This window comes from Haemaphysalis longicornis, unplaced genomic scaffold, assembly GCF_048455015.1.
Source record: "Haemaphysalis longicornis isolate Haplotype H1 unplaced genomic scaffold, Haemaphysalis longicornis Haplotype H1 scaffold_1, whole genome shotgun sequence".
NCBI lineage: Eukaryota > Metazoa > Arthropoda > Arachnida > Ixodida > Ixodidae > Haemaphysalis > Haemaphysalis longicornis.
Window position 1 is genome coordinate 464,518,672 of NW_027526203.1, and position 21,600 is coordinate 464,540,271.

General features: G+C 46.8%; 1 protein-coding gene across 1 annotated transcript; it reads right to left on the reverse strand.

Annotated features, from left to right (window-relative positions):
• Nucleotides 1–4,242: 4,242 nt before the first annotated feature.
• On the reverse strand, nt 4,243–21,340 carry LOC144162589 (F-box only protein 41-like). Its single transcript, XM_077693191.1, has 7 exons — nt 21,092–21,340; nt 20,361–20,415; nt 16,820–16,868; nt 13,375–13,473; nt 9,279–9,425; nt 7,938–8,056; nt 4,243–4,445 (listed from the first exon to the last, which is right to left on the reverse strand). The coding sequence occupies exons 2-7, from the start codon at nt 20,401–20,403 to the stop codon at nt 4,243–4,245; spliced, it is 660 nt and encodes a 219-aa protein (XP_077549317.1). The 5' UTR covers nt 20,404–20,415; nt 21,092–21,340.
• Between the last annotated feature and the right edge of the window lie 260 nt (nt 21,341–21,600).

Genomic DNA, 21,600 nt, shown 5'->3' on the forward strand with positions numbered 1-21,600 from the left:
CAAGGTGTTCTCGCGTGTTGTTCCATCTAACTTGAATTCCTGCTGTTGCGAATATTAGGTCCGGGGAGGTGTCTCCGCCGAATTCCCGTGTCGCGTCAGTTCCTGCAGGTCGTTATGTAGTACGTAATGGCGGGCGGTAGTGTGTTTCGCTAGAGTGGCTCCCTTCTTGCTGTCTTTGTGATAGCCCCATGCTGTGTGGGGCGCATTGAAGTCCCCTAGAAGTATGTGGGCTTGCTTGCTATTTTGTGGTTGTAGGTATTGTTCGATATCTTGGAGTTGGTGTTTGGGCGGGCTGTATACATTTGTGATTAACAAGGCTTGCTTTTGCGGTCCCAGCTGTATCGATCATGGCGTAATCATCCGAGCTCGACTTGTGCGCTAGGAATTTCTTGCTCGTAAGGATAGCAATTTTGGGATGGTCTTGGTGCGTCGTCGTGTATCCCGTAATGTTGGGCGTTTTTGCTGGCTCTTGCAATGCTGCTATGTCGAGTTTGGGTTTCTGTTTGGCCATCCAAGCTTGAAGCTCGCCTTTCTTGGTAGGCCGCGGCAGTTCCACTGCCTTAATTTAAGCGGTCGCGCCCATGTTGTTATTGAAGGATCTTGAGGATGTTTTCTATGTTTGTTTCCAGGTTGCCAATTCTTTGTCTGAAACGTTCGTTGATTTCTTTTTGTTTCTGTATGGAGCATGGCTTCCAGCTGGATTTGTTTCTGCTGTAGGTAACAGTTTTCTCGTTTTATGTCTTGCATGGTGGTTGTGAGTGCTGCTATGGCGGTTTGAATTGATTCTAGCGTTGGAGTTTGCGTGATCGAGGTTTGTTCTTCCCGCGTGCGTTTTGTCGGAGGTGCTTGCTCATTGTTTTCCTGTGTCTCCATTGCAATAATACCCTGCATGTAGTTTTCCCTTTCCGTTGTAGACGAAATTGTTGGGCTTGGTGTCCCTTCCTTGGGTTTCTGGGGTGGCGCGGTCCTCGCTTGGGATTGAGGCCCATGCGAAGATTGTTTAGTTCGTTCGTGGGGTTCTGAGAGGGCTGGGAGTTTTGGGAAGTTCTCTTTCTTATTCGGCGGCAGGGCATGTTCTTCCGCTGGTTCGAGAAGGGCGTACCTGTTGCGTGTGGGGACGTACTTGCCTGGGTTTAGGTGAGGTTGTCCGCACGCTGGCAGTTATGTTACGTTGCTGTTATGGGTTGTGCACACAGATGACGGTCATGCCACCAGTACTAGTAAATGTAGCATCTGCCCATGCAATAATATTGTATGGTCGGCTACAGAAAATCATTTTTATTGTCTTTAGCTATTTGCCCCAATCAGCTATAGTCATTTCTATGGCTGTCTTTAGCTTTTATTATCGCAATTCCCATGGGTGTCTTCAGCTTCCCCTATGGTTGTATCTATGGTTTAGCTATAGCTGTTCTTATGGCTGTCTTTAGCTTTCCTTATCGACATGTAGTGGGTGTGTTTAGCTTCATTTCATTATTATAAGCCTTTTTGTGTCGACTGACGACAAAAAGCCTCTTCTAAAGATCTCCAGCCACGCCTATCGAGTGCCTGAAGGCCAATAGAGTGTTTGCATAATCACTATGCGCTCGTTTATGGTTGTAGCTTCGTTTATGGTTGTGTAAATGGCTTAGCTATAGCCGTTCCTATGGCTGTCTTTAGTTCTTCTTATCGACATGTCTATGGGGGTATTTAGCTTGGTTTATGGTTGTATCAATAGTTTAGCTATAGCCGTTCATGCGACTCTCTTTCGCTCCTTCTATCAACATCCCTATGGGTGTCTGTATCTTCTGTGATCCTGTCAGTGGCTCTCTATAGGAGTCTAGCTTTTTGTATACATGCACACTTTCACGGCATTTCATTTTGTCGTCTTTAGACAGCTCAAATCCCGGAACCATGTAATTTTATGGATCTATAGAACTTCTCCTGTAGCAGTTCTTCGGTTGTGTGCCCAGCTGCAGTCTGTAATAAATGTTTCGTTAACTTTTAGCAAAAATGGTGGAGGAAAATGTGATGAATGAACGGCAAAAACGTAAGCTTGACAGGCGCACATTTGTGGTGACACACAGCGCAAAATGAGTCCTGTCTTTGTCGTCATTTCTTTGCAAAATTGTTCTCGAAATATGTTACAGTAGTATGGGATTCTATTGCTTTTTTGTTGGATATTGCTTTTGGCTTATTCACAACAGGCTTACACACAGGCATACAAGGAACGTAAAACCAAGAGATTTTGTATGATTCACTTCCTTAGATAAGAAAAACCCTCTACGCCACTTCGCTGCCAGTCTACGGATGCTCACATACATCGATCTAGACGCACGGAAAGCACGCTCCAACAAGCCCGCTCACGCTTGCATCACTCGCTTGACTCCCACACGACGCGGCACACTCTTTGCGGACACCCGCAGGGACACAAATACAATCAAGTGCTGGATAGTCCGTAAAAAAAATCCTTAGTAGTATCTCACTCCACTATATACTGAACTCACAAAGATGCAAATGCGGAAGTGATAATGCAAACGCACTCTTAATAAAACAATCAAGACACCGTCTGCTCATCTAGCTCCTTGTAAGTTCTTTGTTCGCGGAAATATTATCTTTGTCACATCGCTGAGGCCATGTCTTCTTCAGTTTTGAACACTTTGCCGATGCCCATGCGGCTCCGGTAAGTTTTAAAACGTATTGTTGATGTGTCAGTACTCCTTTAAGTGCAGCATCGGCGAGTCCGTTGCTCTGGAGGTAGTGCGGGCTCGAAGTCTGGAGCAAACTTGACAAACACAGGCGACGAGAACTGCGGGCCATTGTCTGATACGCAGACCGTATCTGACTTCTCTTTCAACCGCGAAAATCAGTGTTGCTTAATCGGAAGAGTTGTTCTTACGCATCGTACGGAAGTGCTGTGTCGCCAGTGGGGTGACGAGGCGCTTTGGAGAACGTGTCGGCAGCAACAAGGTCCTTCCCAGGGAGGAAGTCCCCCTCGTGCTGGTAGTGCATCATTCGCATTCTAAGTATCCATAACCGCGCTGTAAGGTCATCAGAACTCTTTGGCGTACCAGTGGTTTGTTGTGTGTCTCGAGTGTGAACGCCTTGCCAACCAGGTAGTGGCAAAACTTTTCTCAAGTCTAGACTAAGCTGAGAGCATTTTTCTCCATTTGAGCATAGCGCTTTTCTCTTTCGAAGAGGAGCCTGGAAACGCAAGCGACGACAGGAAACTTGCAGCTAAATTATTTTTGACGAAACACCGCTTCGAGTCCAAAGAAGGAAGCATCTGCGCCGACCACAGTCTCTTTCACAGGGTCACAAACCCACAGCACTGAACGAGACGAAAAAAACTGCTTCCACTTGTCGAACGCTTGCTGTTACAGTCCCAAACGGATTGGTTCTTTTTTGAAAGCAAGCAAGTAAGCGGTTGTAGTATATGTCATGAAAGCGGGCAAGATATGTTGCCATTCCGGTAACTTTTTGCAGCTGGCTTCTATTTTTTGGACTGTTGATCTTGTGAGGAGTACTGATGCATAATTTCAAAGCTGAGATAACTATATAAAAATCTTCTTTTGTATGTGGAGATACTCCCTGCAAGTCTCAACCGTTGCAACCGTTCAGCATAACATTTTAAATCGGTTTTAATCTCTGTACGCACGAACAAGCTCAAACGAACACCCTTTCCAGATTTGCATCAGCATGACAACCCTCGCCCATGGACGAAAGAAAGCTTCCCCGGCAGTCACTGGCGCATTGGAGAAGTAGTGGAGAAAGTCGCATGGTCTTCTCACGCTCATTGGGGGTCACGCTTAACGGGTGCCCTAGCAACAGCGCGGAAAGCCGGCTCGCCGAGGCCCCATCAGCGAGGCCCTGCGCGGATCAGCCGGTAGCCAATGGTAGGCAGGCGACAACGAAGCAGACGACAGTGAAGCGAGCTATGGCGGAAAATGCAGCGTGTGCGCGAAATACAAGCAAAAAGAGGCGGCCTCCAAAAATGGCTTTATACTATTGATGGCTAAATTTTATTTACTTTAGCAAATCTCATCTGCGTTTTCGAGGAAGGGTCGAAAATGAGGGGAAGAGCATGACAGAGGGTGGGGGAGAGAAGAGAGGCATTTACGCGGCAGGAGCAGCAGAAGACGCGTCTTTCGACGACATTTGCAGCGAAGTGAACAGGTACGCGGACAATTTTCATTGTTCTGCCAACGCTAGGCAATTTCTTTTTCTTGTTCTGCTGGCGTCAGACAGGCCGCTGCAGCCATTTGTTCATCCGGTGGCCGTGTTTTGGATGTTGTATAGAGAACTCTTACCATGCAAGATAACAGCAGCAGCAGCTGAAACAACGGTGTGTGTGAGGTAAAACAACTCGACTCGCTGCAGTCCAGCTTCCACAAGCGCTTCGGCGGACTTGTCTTCGATGTCACGTCCTCTGTCGATTTCGAACGACTCCAAGCAAACGCACCCCCTCACTGCGACAGAAGTAAAGCGGGAAACGAGGTAACAGTACGTATCGCTTCCGCTAAATATGTGAGGTGAAACATGCGTCTATCTTAATGGGTGTCTTGAGGGGACCAGAAGTGAGCCTCTACAATTTTCTCTTTGCGCATCCGGATGACATTTTAAGTCCGAAAGCGCTAATTGATTCGGCAAATTGTGCGTAACTTAACAGCTGAATAGCTTGCGAATTTCACGAACTTTTGAAATGGATGCGGAAACATTGTACGGAGTCAACATTTCTTGCTTTTGATGGCAATGTGGCCACTTCGATGCCGAAACCCTGAACGCTTGACCGCGCACGCCTGTCTTTTTGGACGACTTCGATCAATTACCAGGTATTTCCAAGCGTGTAGAGCAATACGTTATCCTCTTTATCGCTTAAAATACAATTCAACGGGCTCACGCTCTTATTGGCGGGGGTCCAGTGTACGGGGGTTAATTAATGTACAAGAAGGGAGCAATGGGAGTAGAGGTGAAGATTCTATAGCGGGAAAATTTTGGAAAGTGCCGGATTAGGTGCTGATCGGCTGATCTCGGCTGATCTTGGGAGCGGGGGCAGAGCGGTTAGAAAGGCGTTTGGAGTGAGGTCCTTGAGGCGTAGGAACTGCACCAATGGCGGGATCTATGTACACAGGTGTGTGGTGTGTGCGCTTATGTGCAGCTGCAAGCTGCACAGTCTCCTGGCATGCAGCCACCAGTCAATGCGAGGATCAATTCTGTGAAATTGGAGGATGGGGATTTGACAAAGGATATTGTTGGTGATTGGATGGGTTGATGTTGGGTTTTTGAGAATTTCAAGTGCTTCGAACGAGTCTGTCAAGATGCGTATTTGGGAGACGGGAGGGAGAAGTGATCATGGTGGGAATGATTGCATAATTCCGCTTCTAGGCAAAAACCACACTTTTTAACCCGTATAAGATTAATCGGCACTTCAATTTGGCACTGAAATGGTTTGTCTATATGGCTCCAACAACTCAAAGCTCAATGAAAAATCATTCCCCGCACCATACGCCGCATCTGTAACAAATTTGGGGGAGCAGGCTCAAAAGCCACCCAAATTTTATCACGCGCTGTCTCAATCCGCAAAACGCAGATTTGAATGATCCAGCACACGCACCGAACCAGCCTTCACATCATCAGCGACCGAAACACAACCGCGTGGTCAACCTTGAGGCTGCAGTTGCTCTTCCCTCTTGGAGAATATCGTTTAGAATCAAGCCAGTCTTTTCATAGACGACCACTCACTCACTAATGTGTTTCCATCATCACCTGAGGATATCCCCGGCCACGACAACCCCACAACATACCACAGCCTGGCCTTTGGGACCCTAGCGCAGCCCGTCTGTCTCGAACTCTGCGGTCACTCATCCCGTCCCACATAACGTACGTTCTACGTGATACATGACAGCAAACCAGCCCTTGAAGTCGACATTTACACCCACACAAGCATCGCCCGTTGACCGGTTGACATAGCATGGACTTCGACTGATCTCACGTCCATCCAAGACCACTGAGCCCTAAATATATCACAAGTTTTATAAGTATGGTAAAAATGCACGTAAACACTTCATTTCTGAAAAAAAAAAAAAATTTAACATAGCCTACCCTGATGGCTACATATTTGGTACACCAAGTTTTCTTGTTTTAAAGTGAAAGTACTACTAGCCTACTAACCTATAGCAAACAAGATTTCGTCTTCGTTTGTATGAGGCCTCTTCTAAGCTAAAGCTTCCGGGGCCGGCAGCGACCCCGGGGCCACTCGCTTGCGAAGTTTATGCCTTACAGACTATGCCACGCGAGCTGGTTCCTTTCATGGGTAAAGCGTGTGACGTGGCCTTTGCGCTGCAGACGCTTACGCCTTAGGCTATATGCGTATTTGTATTCGGACAGCCGGTGTATGGAAGAACCATTAAGCTAATCATTAAGCAGCAAAATAGAAGCGCGCTTGCTGAAAGAAAGTGACTGTTTACACTATTCATTTGCCGTTTCTCGTACAACCTGCAAAATAATACAAAGAATCGTTCAGTGAAATGCGGTCACCATTCGTGTTAATTATGCTTATAGCACCCAGTCGTCAGCACATAGGATGATTTTCGCCTGCAAATAATTAGGCAAATCTATTATGCATACGGTTTACAGGGCAGCGCCGTGGCCGCGGAAATGTTGGCCGATGTGCCGCCATAGATGGGCATCTATAACGCGTTTATCGCCGTGGCCTTCGCTGATGCCACTGCGCATCGGCTCGGCTCAATGGCGAATTGAAAATTTTTTTGTATTGCTGTAAATGGGGCCTTATTGTCCGACTAGGTAGCAAATGTGGCATGATAATTTTTGGTTGTCCTTACTTTTTATCGTTGCTTACCTCCAGGTTGTATCTTTGTCGGATTTTCAGCAATACATTTCATTTATTCCTGGCTTAATGGCTCATAACTGCGATAACCATGCATGTTAATGAAGTATTATACTTTACTTTCGCGGCAGCCTTGTGGCGCTGCGTCGGTATACGCTGAAAATGTAACGGCTAATCCGACTCATTGTTAACAAGACTTGCACAATGAAACGATTGCTCTCAAGCCTTCACACCTAGTGGTGTCCTCGTGGGTAACTTTCACAAGGTACGTTAATTATGCTCGCAGAGGCCGAAAATTGACATATCTACGTTCTGAGTGGCAGTTGTAATCAATAAATGCAAAAGTTTTTTTCTCTGCTTTTCCACACTTCGTCTGGTCTACCCATCGTAATTAGCGCAGCCCACCGGGTCTACGGAGGGAACCGAAACTGGGGAGTGAATGATCGAATCGTGCTATGCGCCGGGGCCTTCGCATGTTTCCGTACATTGGAGCGCTCCCGCGAACGTCCTATTCCATTGCAGTAAAACGGACAATTGGGCTAGTTGGTAGCTGTTCATCTTGAAGGTGGAAGCGCTCACACAACAGGAACGAAAGTAGGAAAAAACAGAGACGACACAGCTATAACTCGCAACTATTTGTTTATTGAAAAGAAACACAAATATATACTTGCAACCTCTCACGTGGTGCGTTCATCTCGCTTGTTTTTTTTTCTACTTTCTCCCTGTTGTGAGAGCGCTTCCACCTTCAAGATGTCTTATTCCATGCCGCGATGACCAATACGAGCTCTGACAACACGAAGCTATGGCTTTCCCTCATGCTTTTCATATTTTGCTAACGGCGCACCTCACTGCAGACCATGGAAGTCTACGGCGGAAACCGACTCCTGCAAGTGCGCCGAGGCCTGTGATGGCGAGTGCAGCGCTAGCGCCATCTGATTTAGGAGGGACTAACTGCATGCTGTAAAGGGCCTATACTATAAGAACAAACATGGACCCTGGACTTAACCCTCCGGGTGACACATTCACTACAGAGAATTTGAAGAATTAAACGAAACATGCACCCGCTGAAGCGGACCATAGTTTCTGCGCGGAGACAATGAAATGGCATGCTTACGAGCGCTACAGATGCTTGCAAGTGAGAGGCTCCTGCCTCCAATGCAAAGGACGCGCAGCTGTGGCCAGCACTTCCCCACGATCTGGCAAACCCGATGGCCAGCGTAGCCTTGCTTTTTCCTGGAAGTGAAAGCGTGGCCATACTAACAATTGCTTTGTAAGATTGTCACGATGGCGGGCATGCGAAAAAACATACAGGGGACAGAAACAACACCATCAAAATACATTTCTCGCAACTAAAAAAGTTTCACCCATGGATGGTACCAGCAGAGGATGTTTCAAAAGACATGCCGACTACGTGACTTTTATGCACATAGGCACGGTGGGACGTATTAATGAAGCAATTTAGAGATAAATTTCAACAAATGTAACTACCAAAAACAAAAAAAATGTAGCAAAAACAGCAAATAGTTCCCAGCAGTGCAGAAGTAAAAGGTTGTCGGGCTTTTCTTTGCTGCTTGCAAGCCGTATGGCTAGGCAATGCTGAGGAAGGCATCAAGAGAGATTTTTGGTAGCGACGGAACATGAGGACCAGAATGAGGATGCTGGACTCCATCTTGCTCCTCAATAAGATCACGCTATAGGAAACTTAATCCCGCCGCTCAGTAAGGTCAGGAACATAATTAGCAGCATAGATCCGGATCATACGGGACGGAGACGCATACGCTGGTGCACGCTGCTGACGTGCGTTGCAGTAACTGGCTGGCTAATTCGAGCCGCTGGCGAATTCCCGTACAGGCCCGCAGCTGATCCAAGCGGTTGTTGTGCGGCGTCGCAGCTCCCAGCGGTTGCTATGCGACGCAGCCGTCCATGTGCGGAACGTGCATACGAGAGTGAAATCGCCGCGTTTTCAGTACGCCTCCCGCAGCGGCAGCTTTTCCGGTAGAGGCGAAAAGCGTAAACACCCGTGCGTTGGAGATTTCGGCGCACGTTAAAGATCCTCAGATAGTCAAAATTAATCCGGAGCCCTCCACTACGGGGCGCCCCATTGCCTCTGTAGCGTCAGCGCGTTAAGCCTCACAATCAATCAATCAATCAATCAATCAATCAATCAATCAATCAATCAATCAATCAATCAATCAATCAATCAATCAATCAGTACCCCCTCCCTTTTTACACCTTGGCTGGGCAGCTGACACCGAAAAAAATTGTAATAAAAAACGGTATTAGATCTAAGGTTTGTAACCAGGTTGATCTCTAGCACGCCCGCCCCGTGATAGTGGCGCCATTGCAGGAATGCTCTGCTTGCACATGGCCGCGTACAGAACAGTTCGCACCTCTTTCACCTGTACCGGCTCCGCTAAGCGGTAAACGTTGGATGAAATAAAACACGAGGGCTCACCGCGGGTCCATGGGCGGTATAATGAGCGTCTTGACGCGTCTGCAGCCAGCTCCAAGAGACCACAGAGCCTCTGGAAGGGTCACGTGGGAGACGGCTATGTAGACCACCACCTCGAGGAACGAACACGCGCTCGCCAACCAGAGGACCCTGCGGAAGAGCGACTAAAGTGCTGCCAGCTGGTCCATGTAGAACATTAGATTTAAATCAAAGGGCGCCTTTATTTCCTTGCATCTCAGGATATCCTGCTCCCGGCTAATGTAACTGCCATCGACACCGGTAATCGAACCCTCGCATCCTCGTTCTCAACAGTGTGTGCATGGGCACGAGGCAGCAAGAAATACAAACTGCGCAAATACGGCCAGTAGAGAGACGTCATACAAATTCACAACTCTTGGAGTTGATGATTAGTAAATCTCATTTATATGCCAGAATGGTTGGTTCAGGGCTTTTGAACATGGTTTACAGGCCATTTTGCAGTGGAAGCCACCAAAGCCGGCAAGGTGTGAAATTAGCTTTGTGACGTCTGAACACCGCCAGGGCACGCAAGCGCGTATGAAAACGCCTGTTATCAGCCCACCATTTTTGAAGACACTCACTGATGATGCCCTCTGCTGCCCTTTCTAAATCATGCTAAAGCTAAGCAAATATGCCTCAGTACGTGGGGAGAGGGCGCTGGAGTTAAGAGAAGCAGGCATACCTCACCCAAGCCTATCCGCGGTAAAAAAAAAATTTCGTTACCTTACGGCGGAGGCTACATAAGGGACACATGACTTATTTAGAAAAGCAGTGATTTTCGTACGAAAAAGCCAACAAGCAACTTTTGGACGCGCCACCGGAAAAAAAGGTTGGTCATGTGAAGGTACGGCATGCCAAGCAGCCATGAACGAGAAAACGCTCTGGTATGACCGAATTTCCTCGCTGCCAGAATGAGCCTTGCCAATGAATAGCAGTAACGTCACTCCGTTTGCATACTGCCATTCATGCAGTCACGAACGAAGCTGTCGCCAGAAATTAAAACTTTCGTGTCTGGCTGCAGACGAAAATAATGGAGAGCATGTTGGAATTGAGTACAGTGCGCAATATATTTGGTTCCCCTGTTTTCCCCCTCCTCCCAGATGATTTTGGCCAATGTCTGGGTCAAACCGATTTCTCTCTGAAAATTGCGCGCCATTAAAAGAACTATTTCTTGGTCACCGAATTGGCTGTAATAAAACAAATATTCTATCCGGATGCCCGAAAGTCCTGGTTGACGGCTAATGCAGGGAGATCTTCCTGACATCTTCCCTACAAATCCCATCTCAGGCATCACATCAAGTAATATCACTCTCTCTCTCTTTATATATCTAAGGGTGTCGAACCGCAACCGAACCGTTATTTTTTGAGCAGGCTGAACCCGAACCACAACTGCACCGAAAAAAAAAATACGGTTTTCGGTTCACGACGAAATTGTTCGACCATCCGCTGTTTGTAACGCACGGTCAAAACCATTTGGGGCTTTTTTTCTTCCACGCACCATGGACCCCGTAACTTCTCACGACTTTTCCTATCACTCACAACACAATAAAAACTCTCTCTTCGTCGTCGCAACATGAGGAGCGGCGTGTGCACCAAATTGTTTCAAGGGTATGTTACTGCTGGTAGCGCGAGCACATTGCTTGGGTGAGCAAACGAAATATCACACTATCAGCAACCTGCAGGCGATATAAAGCATGAACTTTTCCCTTCCCTAGCTGCGACAGTTCAGGAACAATCGAACCGCATGCAGGATTGCTGCACTGGGAAACGGCGAAGGCCAACACCCTAAATGCGCATGCTTGTTGCATTTTCGAATTTGCCTTAAAGGGACCCTGAAAGAGGTTTTACCGATACGTGGGTGTTCACATTTTCAGGTAAATCAATGTCCTAGTAACCACTTCCTTCAAGAATTCTGTTAAAACGACGAGTATTAGTGGAGTTATTGCAAATTAAAACAGCACATTTTCGCCCCGCGGCACGGTAGCAAGACTTGGAAGTCAGCACGGCCTGCGTAAGTGTGCGCAGGACCTGTGTTGTTGCCCCGCCGAAGCGGCCTCCAATTCTCTCAGTGGTGTCACTGCTACTTCCAAACACATGTGATCTGCCGGATCGTCTCGATGGTCCCTCCGACTTCGTGGTGCGGCACGCCAAGTATCCGGAGCCACCTATCAGCAGCGCGCTCGATGGGTTGACCATTCAGCGTTAACTGTATTTGCGCCTGCAGTTGGTCCAGGCCTGCGATGACGAGGTATTTTGTCTTTTCTGGACACGGAGTCATTCCAGTAGGGGGGAGGAGACCCCTGTCAAAAGCAGCAAGTCCTCGCTGAATGGTGCCGATTACGTCCCGCGTGTTGAGCGTGGTACATCGAGAGGGTCAACCAAGATGGTGATGTCATCAGCACACATACTGTGCTGCAGGTGCGGAATGTCGCGAAGTTCTTTTGAAATATTTCGCATCGCCAGGTTAAACAGGGTGGGTGAGAGGATGGCTCCTTGCGTTACACCAGTGGTATTGGTGGAGACACGCGGAGGGTTTAGATCCGTTCTAATTTCAAAAGTCCGGCCGTTCATAAAGCTCTTAACGAAGTTAATCACGCGCGTACCCGCACCACATGTCCTGGAGAGCTTCGATAATGGCGCTGTGCCGAACGGTGCCCAAAGATTTCTTGAGGTCGACGCCATAATAGCGGGGGAGATCTTAGCTACACGTCGGCGCTTCTAGCCGGTCAAGTTACGGAGAAGTAGCGGGCTGTCGTGGGTGCAAAGCACAGGTCGAAACACAGTTTGTAGGTGTACGGTAAAATTCAAATAAGCCTATTGCGTCAAGTTTCGCAGTACAGCAAAAATGTCACTGTATCGTAGATATAATTATTTAAAATTTTTTAGTTATTTCGGTGACGGCGTCCGGAAACTTGCATGGAAGCTTGGGACGGAGAGCAAGTGGGCTGGTTGGTGCATGTTTAAAATGTAAGAAACAGCGCTAAAGGACAGGACGTAGATTAGACGACAAACACGCGGCGCTGACTAACAACCAGGTTTTATTGCTTGCAGGCGGCTTATATACACATCTACACAGCAATGGAAAGGGAAAAAGGAAAATACAGATAGCAAGGGAGGAGAAAAATACACAGGTTATTGTCACATGGTCATCGATAAGTAAGGTCCGGTTATACATTTGAAAGATACGCGATTTCATTTTCATACAGAAGCACGGAAGGTTTGCTTACACATTTATCTCCCCTCTGACTAATGCAAAAGGCTTCAAAAATTTCACGTGTACGTTTGTTTGCATATCTTCGAATAATACGACACTCATCAAACATTGGTTGGCACTTACACTGGCGACAGTGCGCAGCTAGGTGACCGCCGACATTCGATTTTAGTGAATTTGCATGCTCCTGGAGCCGTAGATTAATACATCTTCCCGTCTGACCCACATAGCTTCGTTTGCAATCCAGGGGGATTTCGTAAACGACATTCTGACGGCAGCCTACGTACTTCGTTTTGTGGTTAATCTTACATGGGTTGTGCTTTCTGCCTACCTTATTTACCATCGCACAGAGCTTGCTTAGTTTGTTGGGCGCTTGGAAGCTTGGGCTTCACCTGCGCATGGTTCAAGGTGGTTGCGCGAACATAACTACAGACTCCGGAGGAAAATGCCTTGGCCCCAAGTAACAAAAAATGCTCCGCGGACGTTTTCATAATTGGAAATCAAAGTGCATCTTCTAAGTTGGAGCAGGGCGAAAAAGATTGTTCAAGCTAGATACCCTCGTTTTCGCGGGATTTCCAATTCTTCCGTGTGCATTACTTCTCTCAAAATTCTGGCGTATTAAATTTTTGATGCCAGATAATATTTCGAACTTTATGAAAATAAAACCTGAATTTCTGAAAGATGTTATTAAAACCCATATTTCTCAAAACATTCAAACTAGCTCCCGATTTGTCCGCCCGTGTCTGAAAAATGATAAGACCCGTGCCGAAACACAGCACCTTAGCTTATATTAGCGGGTGAACACATATCTCTTCGCGCCTTAACATTGTTTCATTCATTCATTCAGAGCTCGTAATACGTGGAGCTTACCTGTCCGTCAGCACATTGTCGCAGCCAACGACGGTGATCGCCTTCAATGTTTTGGAACACGCCTTCAGTAATTTATCCAAGCCATGCTCAAGTTGACCCCTGCGGGAAACATGGAAGCAGATGGGGAAACTATAAAACATACAGCTAGCTGCGAGCACCGTTCTGTCGCGCTCCGCCCGGGGCCGTGTAACTTTATACGCGACCTCAAATAACGTGTTCGCGGTGCGTATATACTGTACTTCGCAAGAGGAAGTGAAATGGGCTATGCATCGCACAAGCGAACGGAGATGAGCAGGTTCTCTGTAAATTGAATCCCCTAAGTCCCACTGTCTTCGAGAATAATCGAAATCAGGGGTGCTATTCCGGAAGGCGAGAGATTGAGTAAAACTCGGTAGGCACGAGCTCTAGCGACACCCATGTACATCATGGTAATATTTCTAGGCGGAGTTCAAGAGCTTTAAAAATGCGATTTATGCTATTTGTTAATTATTTAGGTGGCGTAACCGGTTCAAGGCATCACGCTCCAAGGGGGCGCGGCTCCAGTGTTGCACTCGTGGCTACTGAGGGCAAGCAAATCCAACTACTTTACTTTATCACGCTTTTATTATATTAATCAGTATTTCACTACAAAGTTCATTTATTTTTATTTCAGGCAGACATGGGAGCTTTTTGTTTGAAATATGTCGTGCTAAGGAGCAGTTTCTGCACATTTCTGACGACGGTGGTGGACAATGCATTCACGTGGCTAAGGTCGACTGGCAAAAAAAGAAAGTGGGTGATGGAAACGCGCCGCATTCAAAATAATTGCTGCTCTGTATTGCGTTATCGAAACCCTCCGTCCGCTTTCGGATACGAAATTTCCTCGGGGCACTTCTTCAGTCTGCTTACGTATTTCGGAGGCGAAAGCCTGGCGAAATTATTAGCAACTGCTAAAAGGATACATTGCACCTGCTTCTTTTTTCCTCGCTTTCATATCTCTGTCTTTTGGCACGAATTTCTTCGACTGACTTCTTTTTACTATATCGTTTTTGCGCAAGTTTCTTCTCGTTCATTTCTCAGTGAACTACGTCAGCAAGAAGGCTGGCACACACCACAGCCTCCCTAGAACCGGGGTTCTGCGCGGCTGGCGGGCACCTGTCCTTCTCACGTGCAATCACGTTCACTTCACGTGTCACACGCAATACTACAACTTTTACTTTTCCAATTCACAGTTATGTGAATTTTGAAAACCTAGCCCATTACCTCCTCAAAGCTCCCAATTGCGGGAAAATCGCCCAAGTGGGCATGAGGTACGAAGAAAAGAATAGCAACCACCACAACTTTTCAAATTTGCTTTATTTCGCTTTGCTCTTCACCGCTCTTGTTCGACGAAGCTATCTGCAGTGTTTTTTTTTTACATATATAAAGTCCCATCCCCTCACTACCTCTCTTCCTTGGCCCTCTTTCCGCTCTCGCTCACCCTCCTTCTGGCGTCACGCTGTTAGTTTCGGTGGCTAAGGCGTTACGCTGCTGAGCACGAGGTCGCGGGTTCGATGTCCGGCCAAGGCGGCCACTTTTCTGATGGAGGGGAAAAGCAAAAACGCCCGTGTGCACGAGATTTAGGCGCACGTTAAAGATCCCCAGGTGGTCAAAATTAATCCGGAGCCCTCCACTACGGCGCGCCTCATCGCCTGCGTTGCGTCGGTGCGTTAAACCCTACAATCAATTAATCAATCAATCAATCTCATTCACAAGCTTTGCATGCTCTGCATCCTGCCAGACGACGACTACGACGCTGGACAAAACCTGTTGAAATGCCATTGATTGTAAACTATCCTACCACTAACGTTTTCGCAAGAATGGTGCGACAGGAAACGCCTCAAGCGAAACTGTCTGCCGCGCCGACGATAAATGAAACGCACGGTCATGCAACGCCTCGCTCCAAACAGTTTTGCGAGCAGACGATATAACTGAAGCGCACACCGCGGCTGCAGACGGATAGGCACATGGTGGAACCTTCGGAAGCCATGTCCGGCGAACCACCTTAGAAAGGCGAAAAACACGTCTGCAGTGATCTTATTGTGCACATACCGGCAGACTGTTAATTAGTGGCGGTCGCTGGTGCGGTTGCTACCAACGTACGCTTCCTAGGAATATGCTCGTCGCGTAAAGCCGCAGCGCACACACCGCTTGCTCCTCGGCGGTCATGGGGCGAAAGCCGCCTTGAAGTCGTCGCAAACTTGGCTGGTCGCCAGATGACTCCACAGCAAATGCACAGTACTTTTCGAGAGACGAAAACGAGCTCGTAATTCCTCCTCCGCGAAGGAAAAAGGTCCTCTGGGATAGAACTATGCCTGCTACAGCGACCGCGAACAATGAACGACGCAGCAGCAGCCCCCACCAGGAACCTCACTAGTTCAATACGGCCTCGCAATATCAATCCCGAGTTTTTTCCGGGTTCTCGTGCCAATCAAACACATCCAGCCCATTCGTGCACGCACGGCGTAGCGACCGAAGCTCCACCCAACTATGGCGTAGACTTCGCCGGTCGAGTAGCCTCGCAGCCACGAAGTCACTTGCATTTAATGCTCCAGTAACAAAGCTTAGCAGCAAAAAATTAACGAACGAAGTCCCCAGGCCACCGTCAGTCAATGCTGCCACAGTCGCGGGGGTGTTCGGTCCTAACGAAGAGTTCGCTCAAGTGCGAACGATAGGAGCGGCCAAGACAAGATTTTCCCGTGACAGCCGTCTTCATACACAGTGAAAACACGATCGATGACAGATGACACGACTTCAACGCCTAAAACGCACTCGTGAATGTTCAATCACGCTCATGACACGCAGAATTGGGGCGATTTCTGATAGTACGCCCGCCATCCGCACGTAAACAAAGTCGGCCAAAGTCGACAAGGGCGCGTTCCCTTCGCTACAGTGAACTCCTTCGCTTACGTGGTTTGGGCTTGCGCTGAGCTGCATTGGAGCCCCCCTCAAACCACGTAGCGAACACAACTGCGGAGAAAAACAGAACAGCGAGAAAATTGAAGCCGCCCCGCGCCGGTTTTAGAGGGCAGAATCGAAAGAAGGCTGGGGCCAGGCGGGAGTTTTAAACGAAATAGCGGGATTATCTACTTTACGCCACGGAGTGCACATAGCAACTCAATTCTAGACGGCGCTGCACGCGGATGTTTGAACAAGCCATGCTTTATTAACGAGAGCGGCCTGAACTGGGCGAGCTGATAATGCCAAGCGTGCTTGGCATTATCATAGCCGGTTTCGCTCGAGGTTTATCGGATGCTCCACTATCACTACTTTGTTCGCTCCAGCAGCTAGAAACTCGGGAACGAGTTAGCTCAGACCTTCTTGAATAGCGCCCCAGGTATGCGTATTTCGGTGACTCTACACGTTCACTTCAGTTTTAACCTAAAATCACCAAAAGAATAGGTGGTACTTCAAACTTGGTACGCACCTAAAATTTTCGGGCATGAAGCTCCGCTTGGCAGGCGTCACTGCGAGGGCTGTAAGAGAAGCGAAGGCGTGCAGGCGACGCTGAACGCACGGGTTAGGATAAACCGTAATCAGCGGCATGGATTGCGGGAAACTGATTTCGGACACATAAAAAAAGATCAAAGCCCCTTTCTTGAGAGAAAGATGGTTAGAACGCAAAGCTTTCTCCCATGCCACCTGCGTCAAAGCCAAGGTCCAAAATTCAAGCTGCCGAAGTACAAAGCCAGCGTCCAACCGCACACCACGAAAGTCCAAAGCCAAAGTACAACCCTGCTCAGGAAATGTATTTTATCATCATCGCTAACCGTGTGCACTGCCAAACTATATTTTGCCTATAACGAGATGACTGTTAGGTGTGCGAAGACATCGTATTGTTACTTTATGTGGTGTATGATTGATGTACCCTTCATGAAACCCATTGTTGAATAATGGGTTTCATGAAGGGACTAATGGGTCTCGGACTACTCCTCTAGTTGTATGCGGAGATTTTAATATTGACTTACTAACTGCTTTTGGTCGGGATTATGTGTTCTTGTTGCAATCGTTAAGCTTAAAAAATGTAATTAGTGCTCCCACCCGTGTAACATCAAAATCTGCAACGTTAATTGACCATGTACTGTGCAACATTGAAATAACTGTGCGGGCTGGTGTTTATGAGGTTCCGATTGCTGACCACTATCCTACTTTCACATTCTTGCCTCGGACGTATCTATATCCCCTTTGCGAAAAACTAGCAGAACGGGTAACCCGACTTGATTACGGAAAGGTTAACAGCCTCCTTAAATTGATTAATTTTGAGACTTTGTATGATAACGGCGTTGACATAGAATGTGAGAATTTCATCCGCTGTATTCAGAACGTAGTAAATAAATCCACGCGGGAATGCTCGCGTCGTCAATACAATCATGGTATATGCCCCTGGGTAACTAAGGACATATTATCAATACTGAAGAGAAAAGACACGTGTTTTCGTAGGTGGAAGCGTGATAAAACAAGCACATATTATCATAGTCAATTCAAATATTACAGAATTATTTCGGTTGCGATGATGAGGGAAGCAAAAAAGTAGTATTACACGAACCTAATCAATGAGAAAAAGGGTAATTCTAAACTGCTGTGGAAAACTATAAAAAACGTAACTGGTATAGGTCAAGTGAAAGGTATTTTTCCCGATGACGTCACTGTAGAAGTCGCTAATAATTTCAACAGTTACTTCACCAATATTGGTAATAGCCTCATTAGCTTGTTTCCATCCACACTCACAAATTCATGCTTGCCAGCCAAGAAAGGTCCATAACGACTTTCATTTTCGTGCCATTAGAGAAGATGAAATTTTGTCAGTTGTAAGTACATTACCGATTATTAAAGCAATCGGCCATGACGGCATACATACGAAGGTCTTGAAATATAACATCGAGGTACCTTGCACTCCATTGTGTCACATTTTTAACCATGCATTTGAATCTCACTCTTATCCTCATATACTGAAACTAGCGAAGGTCGTACCGGTGTTTAAATAAAGGGATCCAAATGATCCTCGTAGCTACCGGCCGATATCTATAATAAGCATAATTAACACCCTTTTTGAAAAACTAATTGCAGTACAACTAAATCTGTTCCTTGATGCCAACCACATAATTTGTCCTCAACAGCATGGTTTTGTTACACATAGGTCTACATCTACAGCAGTTCTAAACCCATCTCAAATTATTAACTCCGCCCTTCATGAAAACGAAATCGCAATAGGAATCTTTTTAGATATTAAGAAAGCATTTGATACGGTTTCCCATACTGTGTTGTTGAAAAAGTTGGAAACTTATGGAATCGTTAATGACTCAAAACAGTTTTTTCAAAGCTATTTATCCTCTCGTCAACAAAAAGTAGTAATTGGTAATTGTCATTCCACTTACAACGCCATTACTTGCGGAGTACCTCAAGGCTCTCTGCTTGGGCCCATTTTATTCTCAATTTACATAAATTATCTTCCCCAGTCCGTTTCTTTTTCTGAAGTTTTAATGTACGCAGACGACAGCCTGTTAGTCGCAGTTGGTGACGCTCTTCCATCTCTTCGAAGTGGTATAATGGCTGATTTGCAAAACATTTCGCAGTGGTTTCTACATAACAAATTGACTATAAATACTGATAAATCGAAACATATAATTTTTCAGTCAAGATCAAAACACTTTAATTATGACACTTTTAATTTATCCATTGAGAATCATTTAATTCAAAGTGTGTCTTCCATCAAATACTTAGGAATTATTTTTGACCAACACTTACACTGGATGGAACAAATTGATAGCGTATGTAAGAAGCTTGCTTTTGGTTGCAACACACTAATAAAGGCCCGTCAACACTTTCCACTTAATATTCTCCGCTGTCTGTACTTCTAGTTACTACACTGTCATTTATGCTATTGTAGTGGATCGTGGGGGGTTACCTATGCGACCTATTTAACTCCGCTGCAGCGATTACAAAAGCGAGCGTTAAGAAAAATAACATATTCTTCATTTGATCACCCAAGCAACACATTATTTAATGAACTTAGAGTGCTTTCTTTCGCACCTCTCCGTGATTACAAAATTGCCCTTGTAGTCAACACCATAATAACTTGTAACTATCCCCGGCCCTTAACTTTGTTTTCTTTACCAGTTCGTAACACTAGACAAGCTACAAATGGTAATTTCAACCTTCCGATTTGTAAAAATGTCTATGGTGAAAGGTTAATTGAGTTCTTTGGTGCGAAAATCTGGAATGTGCTAACAATCAAAACTAAACTTGCAAGAAATTTTCAGTACCTGTAAAATGGTTTTCTTGTCTAATAAACCTGTATAGTTTTATCTGATCACGTATGCCTTGTTTTTCTTGTCTAAAATGTTTTTATTGTCCAAAGAACCTTTAAAGTTTTCTCTGATTACGTATGCCCTGTATTTTTCTTTTCTGCGTTGTGCCTTGTTTTGCTATTCAATAATGCATTTATGCTTTGGACCGGACACTAGCCTTTGGCTATCGGTCCAAATATTTTTGTATTGTTTAAGAGATGCGTTTAATAAAGTTGTCTTGTGAAAAAAAAAACTGGCTTTCCTGCAGTGTGTTTTACTGGGATGTCGACGCCATCAGTGAGGCACAGGAAACTTAGCTTTAAAAAAATGTTACCCCACTTCACTCTCTGAACATCAATGAGACACTCATTCGGCGACGCCTACAAACGCAGACATACAACACACAGCATTTCATCAACCAAACGAATGACCACCTCGTAAAAACCCCAACACCACGTACCACCTGGTATTAATTTACCCTTGCAACCTAAACCCCATCCCTACCCCCTCCCCGGAGCAGTGGGAGTGCGAGACGACCAGGTGCCTGTCTGACGTGCAGGTCAACTTTGTGTCTCGCGCAAGAGCGGAATGCCATGGCTCACGGCATTCCGGACTAGGAAGACCACCCACAATACTATGCTCAACTCCAATTGACGTTTATCAATAACAACATCAACTTACCTTGGAGTGCTATGCTCTGAGTTTCGGAGCACCAGCCGGCCATTTCCTCGAAGAGCTGCAAAGAGGGATGTTCTCGTCGGCGCGCTGCTAATTGTGCTGAAAACGAGCACCCACTTCAAGCTTGCTGTGCGCCATTACGGCCACTATTTTGTCGCCAGCGGTCGTGATGAAAGTTTGGGATGGCGGCATTTTAACAACCCTCTCAACACCTACCACCTCGTCTTCTCCTGCCCCCAACACCCACATCCCCACCCCTTTTCTTCCCCTGAGCAGTGGGAGTCCGAGCTGACCAGCTCCGCACCGGAGCGCCAGGTCGCCCTGGTGCGGCGCGCACTGGAGGCAGCCCGCACCAGGGCGACCTCCTGGTGCGGGCTGCTGGACTTAGGAGGCTCCTGGACTTAGGAGGCTAACCACGCCCTTATACCCCTTCCCTTTAAGCTCAATAAACGTTTTGCCATCCATCCACAGATGCGAAATTTTCATGATGCATCAGGTCGGGTGCACCTGGTATTTTTCTGTGCTATTAAATGCATTAAAAACCGGGGATTTTCTTATCCCCCCCCCCCCCCCCCCCTTAACACGATGAGAGCCCTCAGGAAACACGAGAAGTTGGATGGCCTGCGACATCGACACTGTTCAGCAGGGCGGCAAAACGCACACCGCTATGTAGCGTATTCCCAAGCAACCGCCCGAGCAGCCTGTCGAAAAGCAGCGTGCAGGCGTGAATTTACCCCCGCAGGGACGCTGGTGTGCTTGAGCTCAACGTGCAGCCAGTGCTGCGGTCGTTCAGCGGCGAGTTTCCAGGCCCGAGACACCCGGCGACAAACCAGCAAGTCTTCTGTCGACAAGTGCCTGATGACTAAATCTAGAACGTCTTCTGCGCAAGGTGAAACGTTAAAAAAAGACGATTAAACGCGATGATACATTGGGTAGACACAAGGAATATGCGTATTTTAAGCGCTGTGACTGATGGTCATTCGACCAGAAAACGCGTTGTTGTTTCTCCCAGCTGCGCACAACACGCCGCAGCTCTTGGCGCAAGGCCTCACGTAAAACGCCTGTGCATATATAGGCACACGAAAGTTGCTTAGGCTGGTTAGGATGGTTGGTTGGTTGGTTAGGAATATGAATTGATTGATTGTGAGATTTAACGCGCCGACGCTACACAGGCGATGAGGCACGCCGTATTGGAGGGCTCCGGATTAATTTTGACCCCCTGGGGATCTTAAACGTGCGCCGA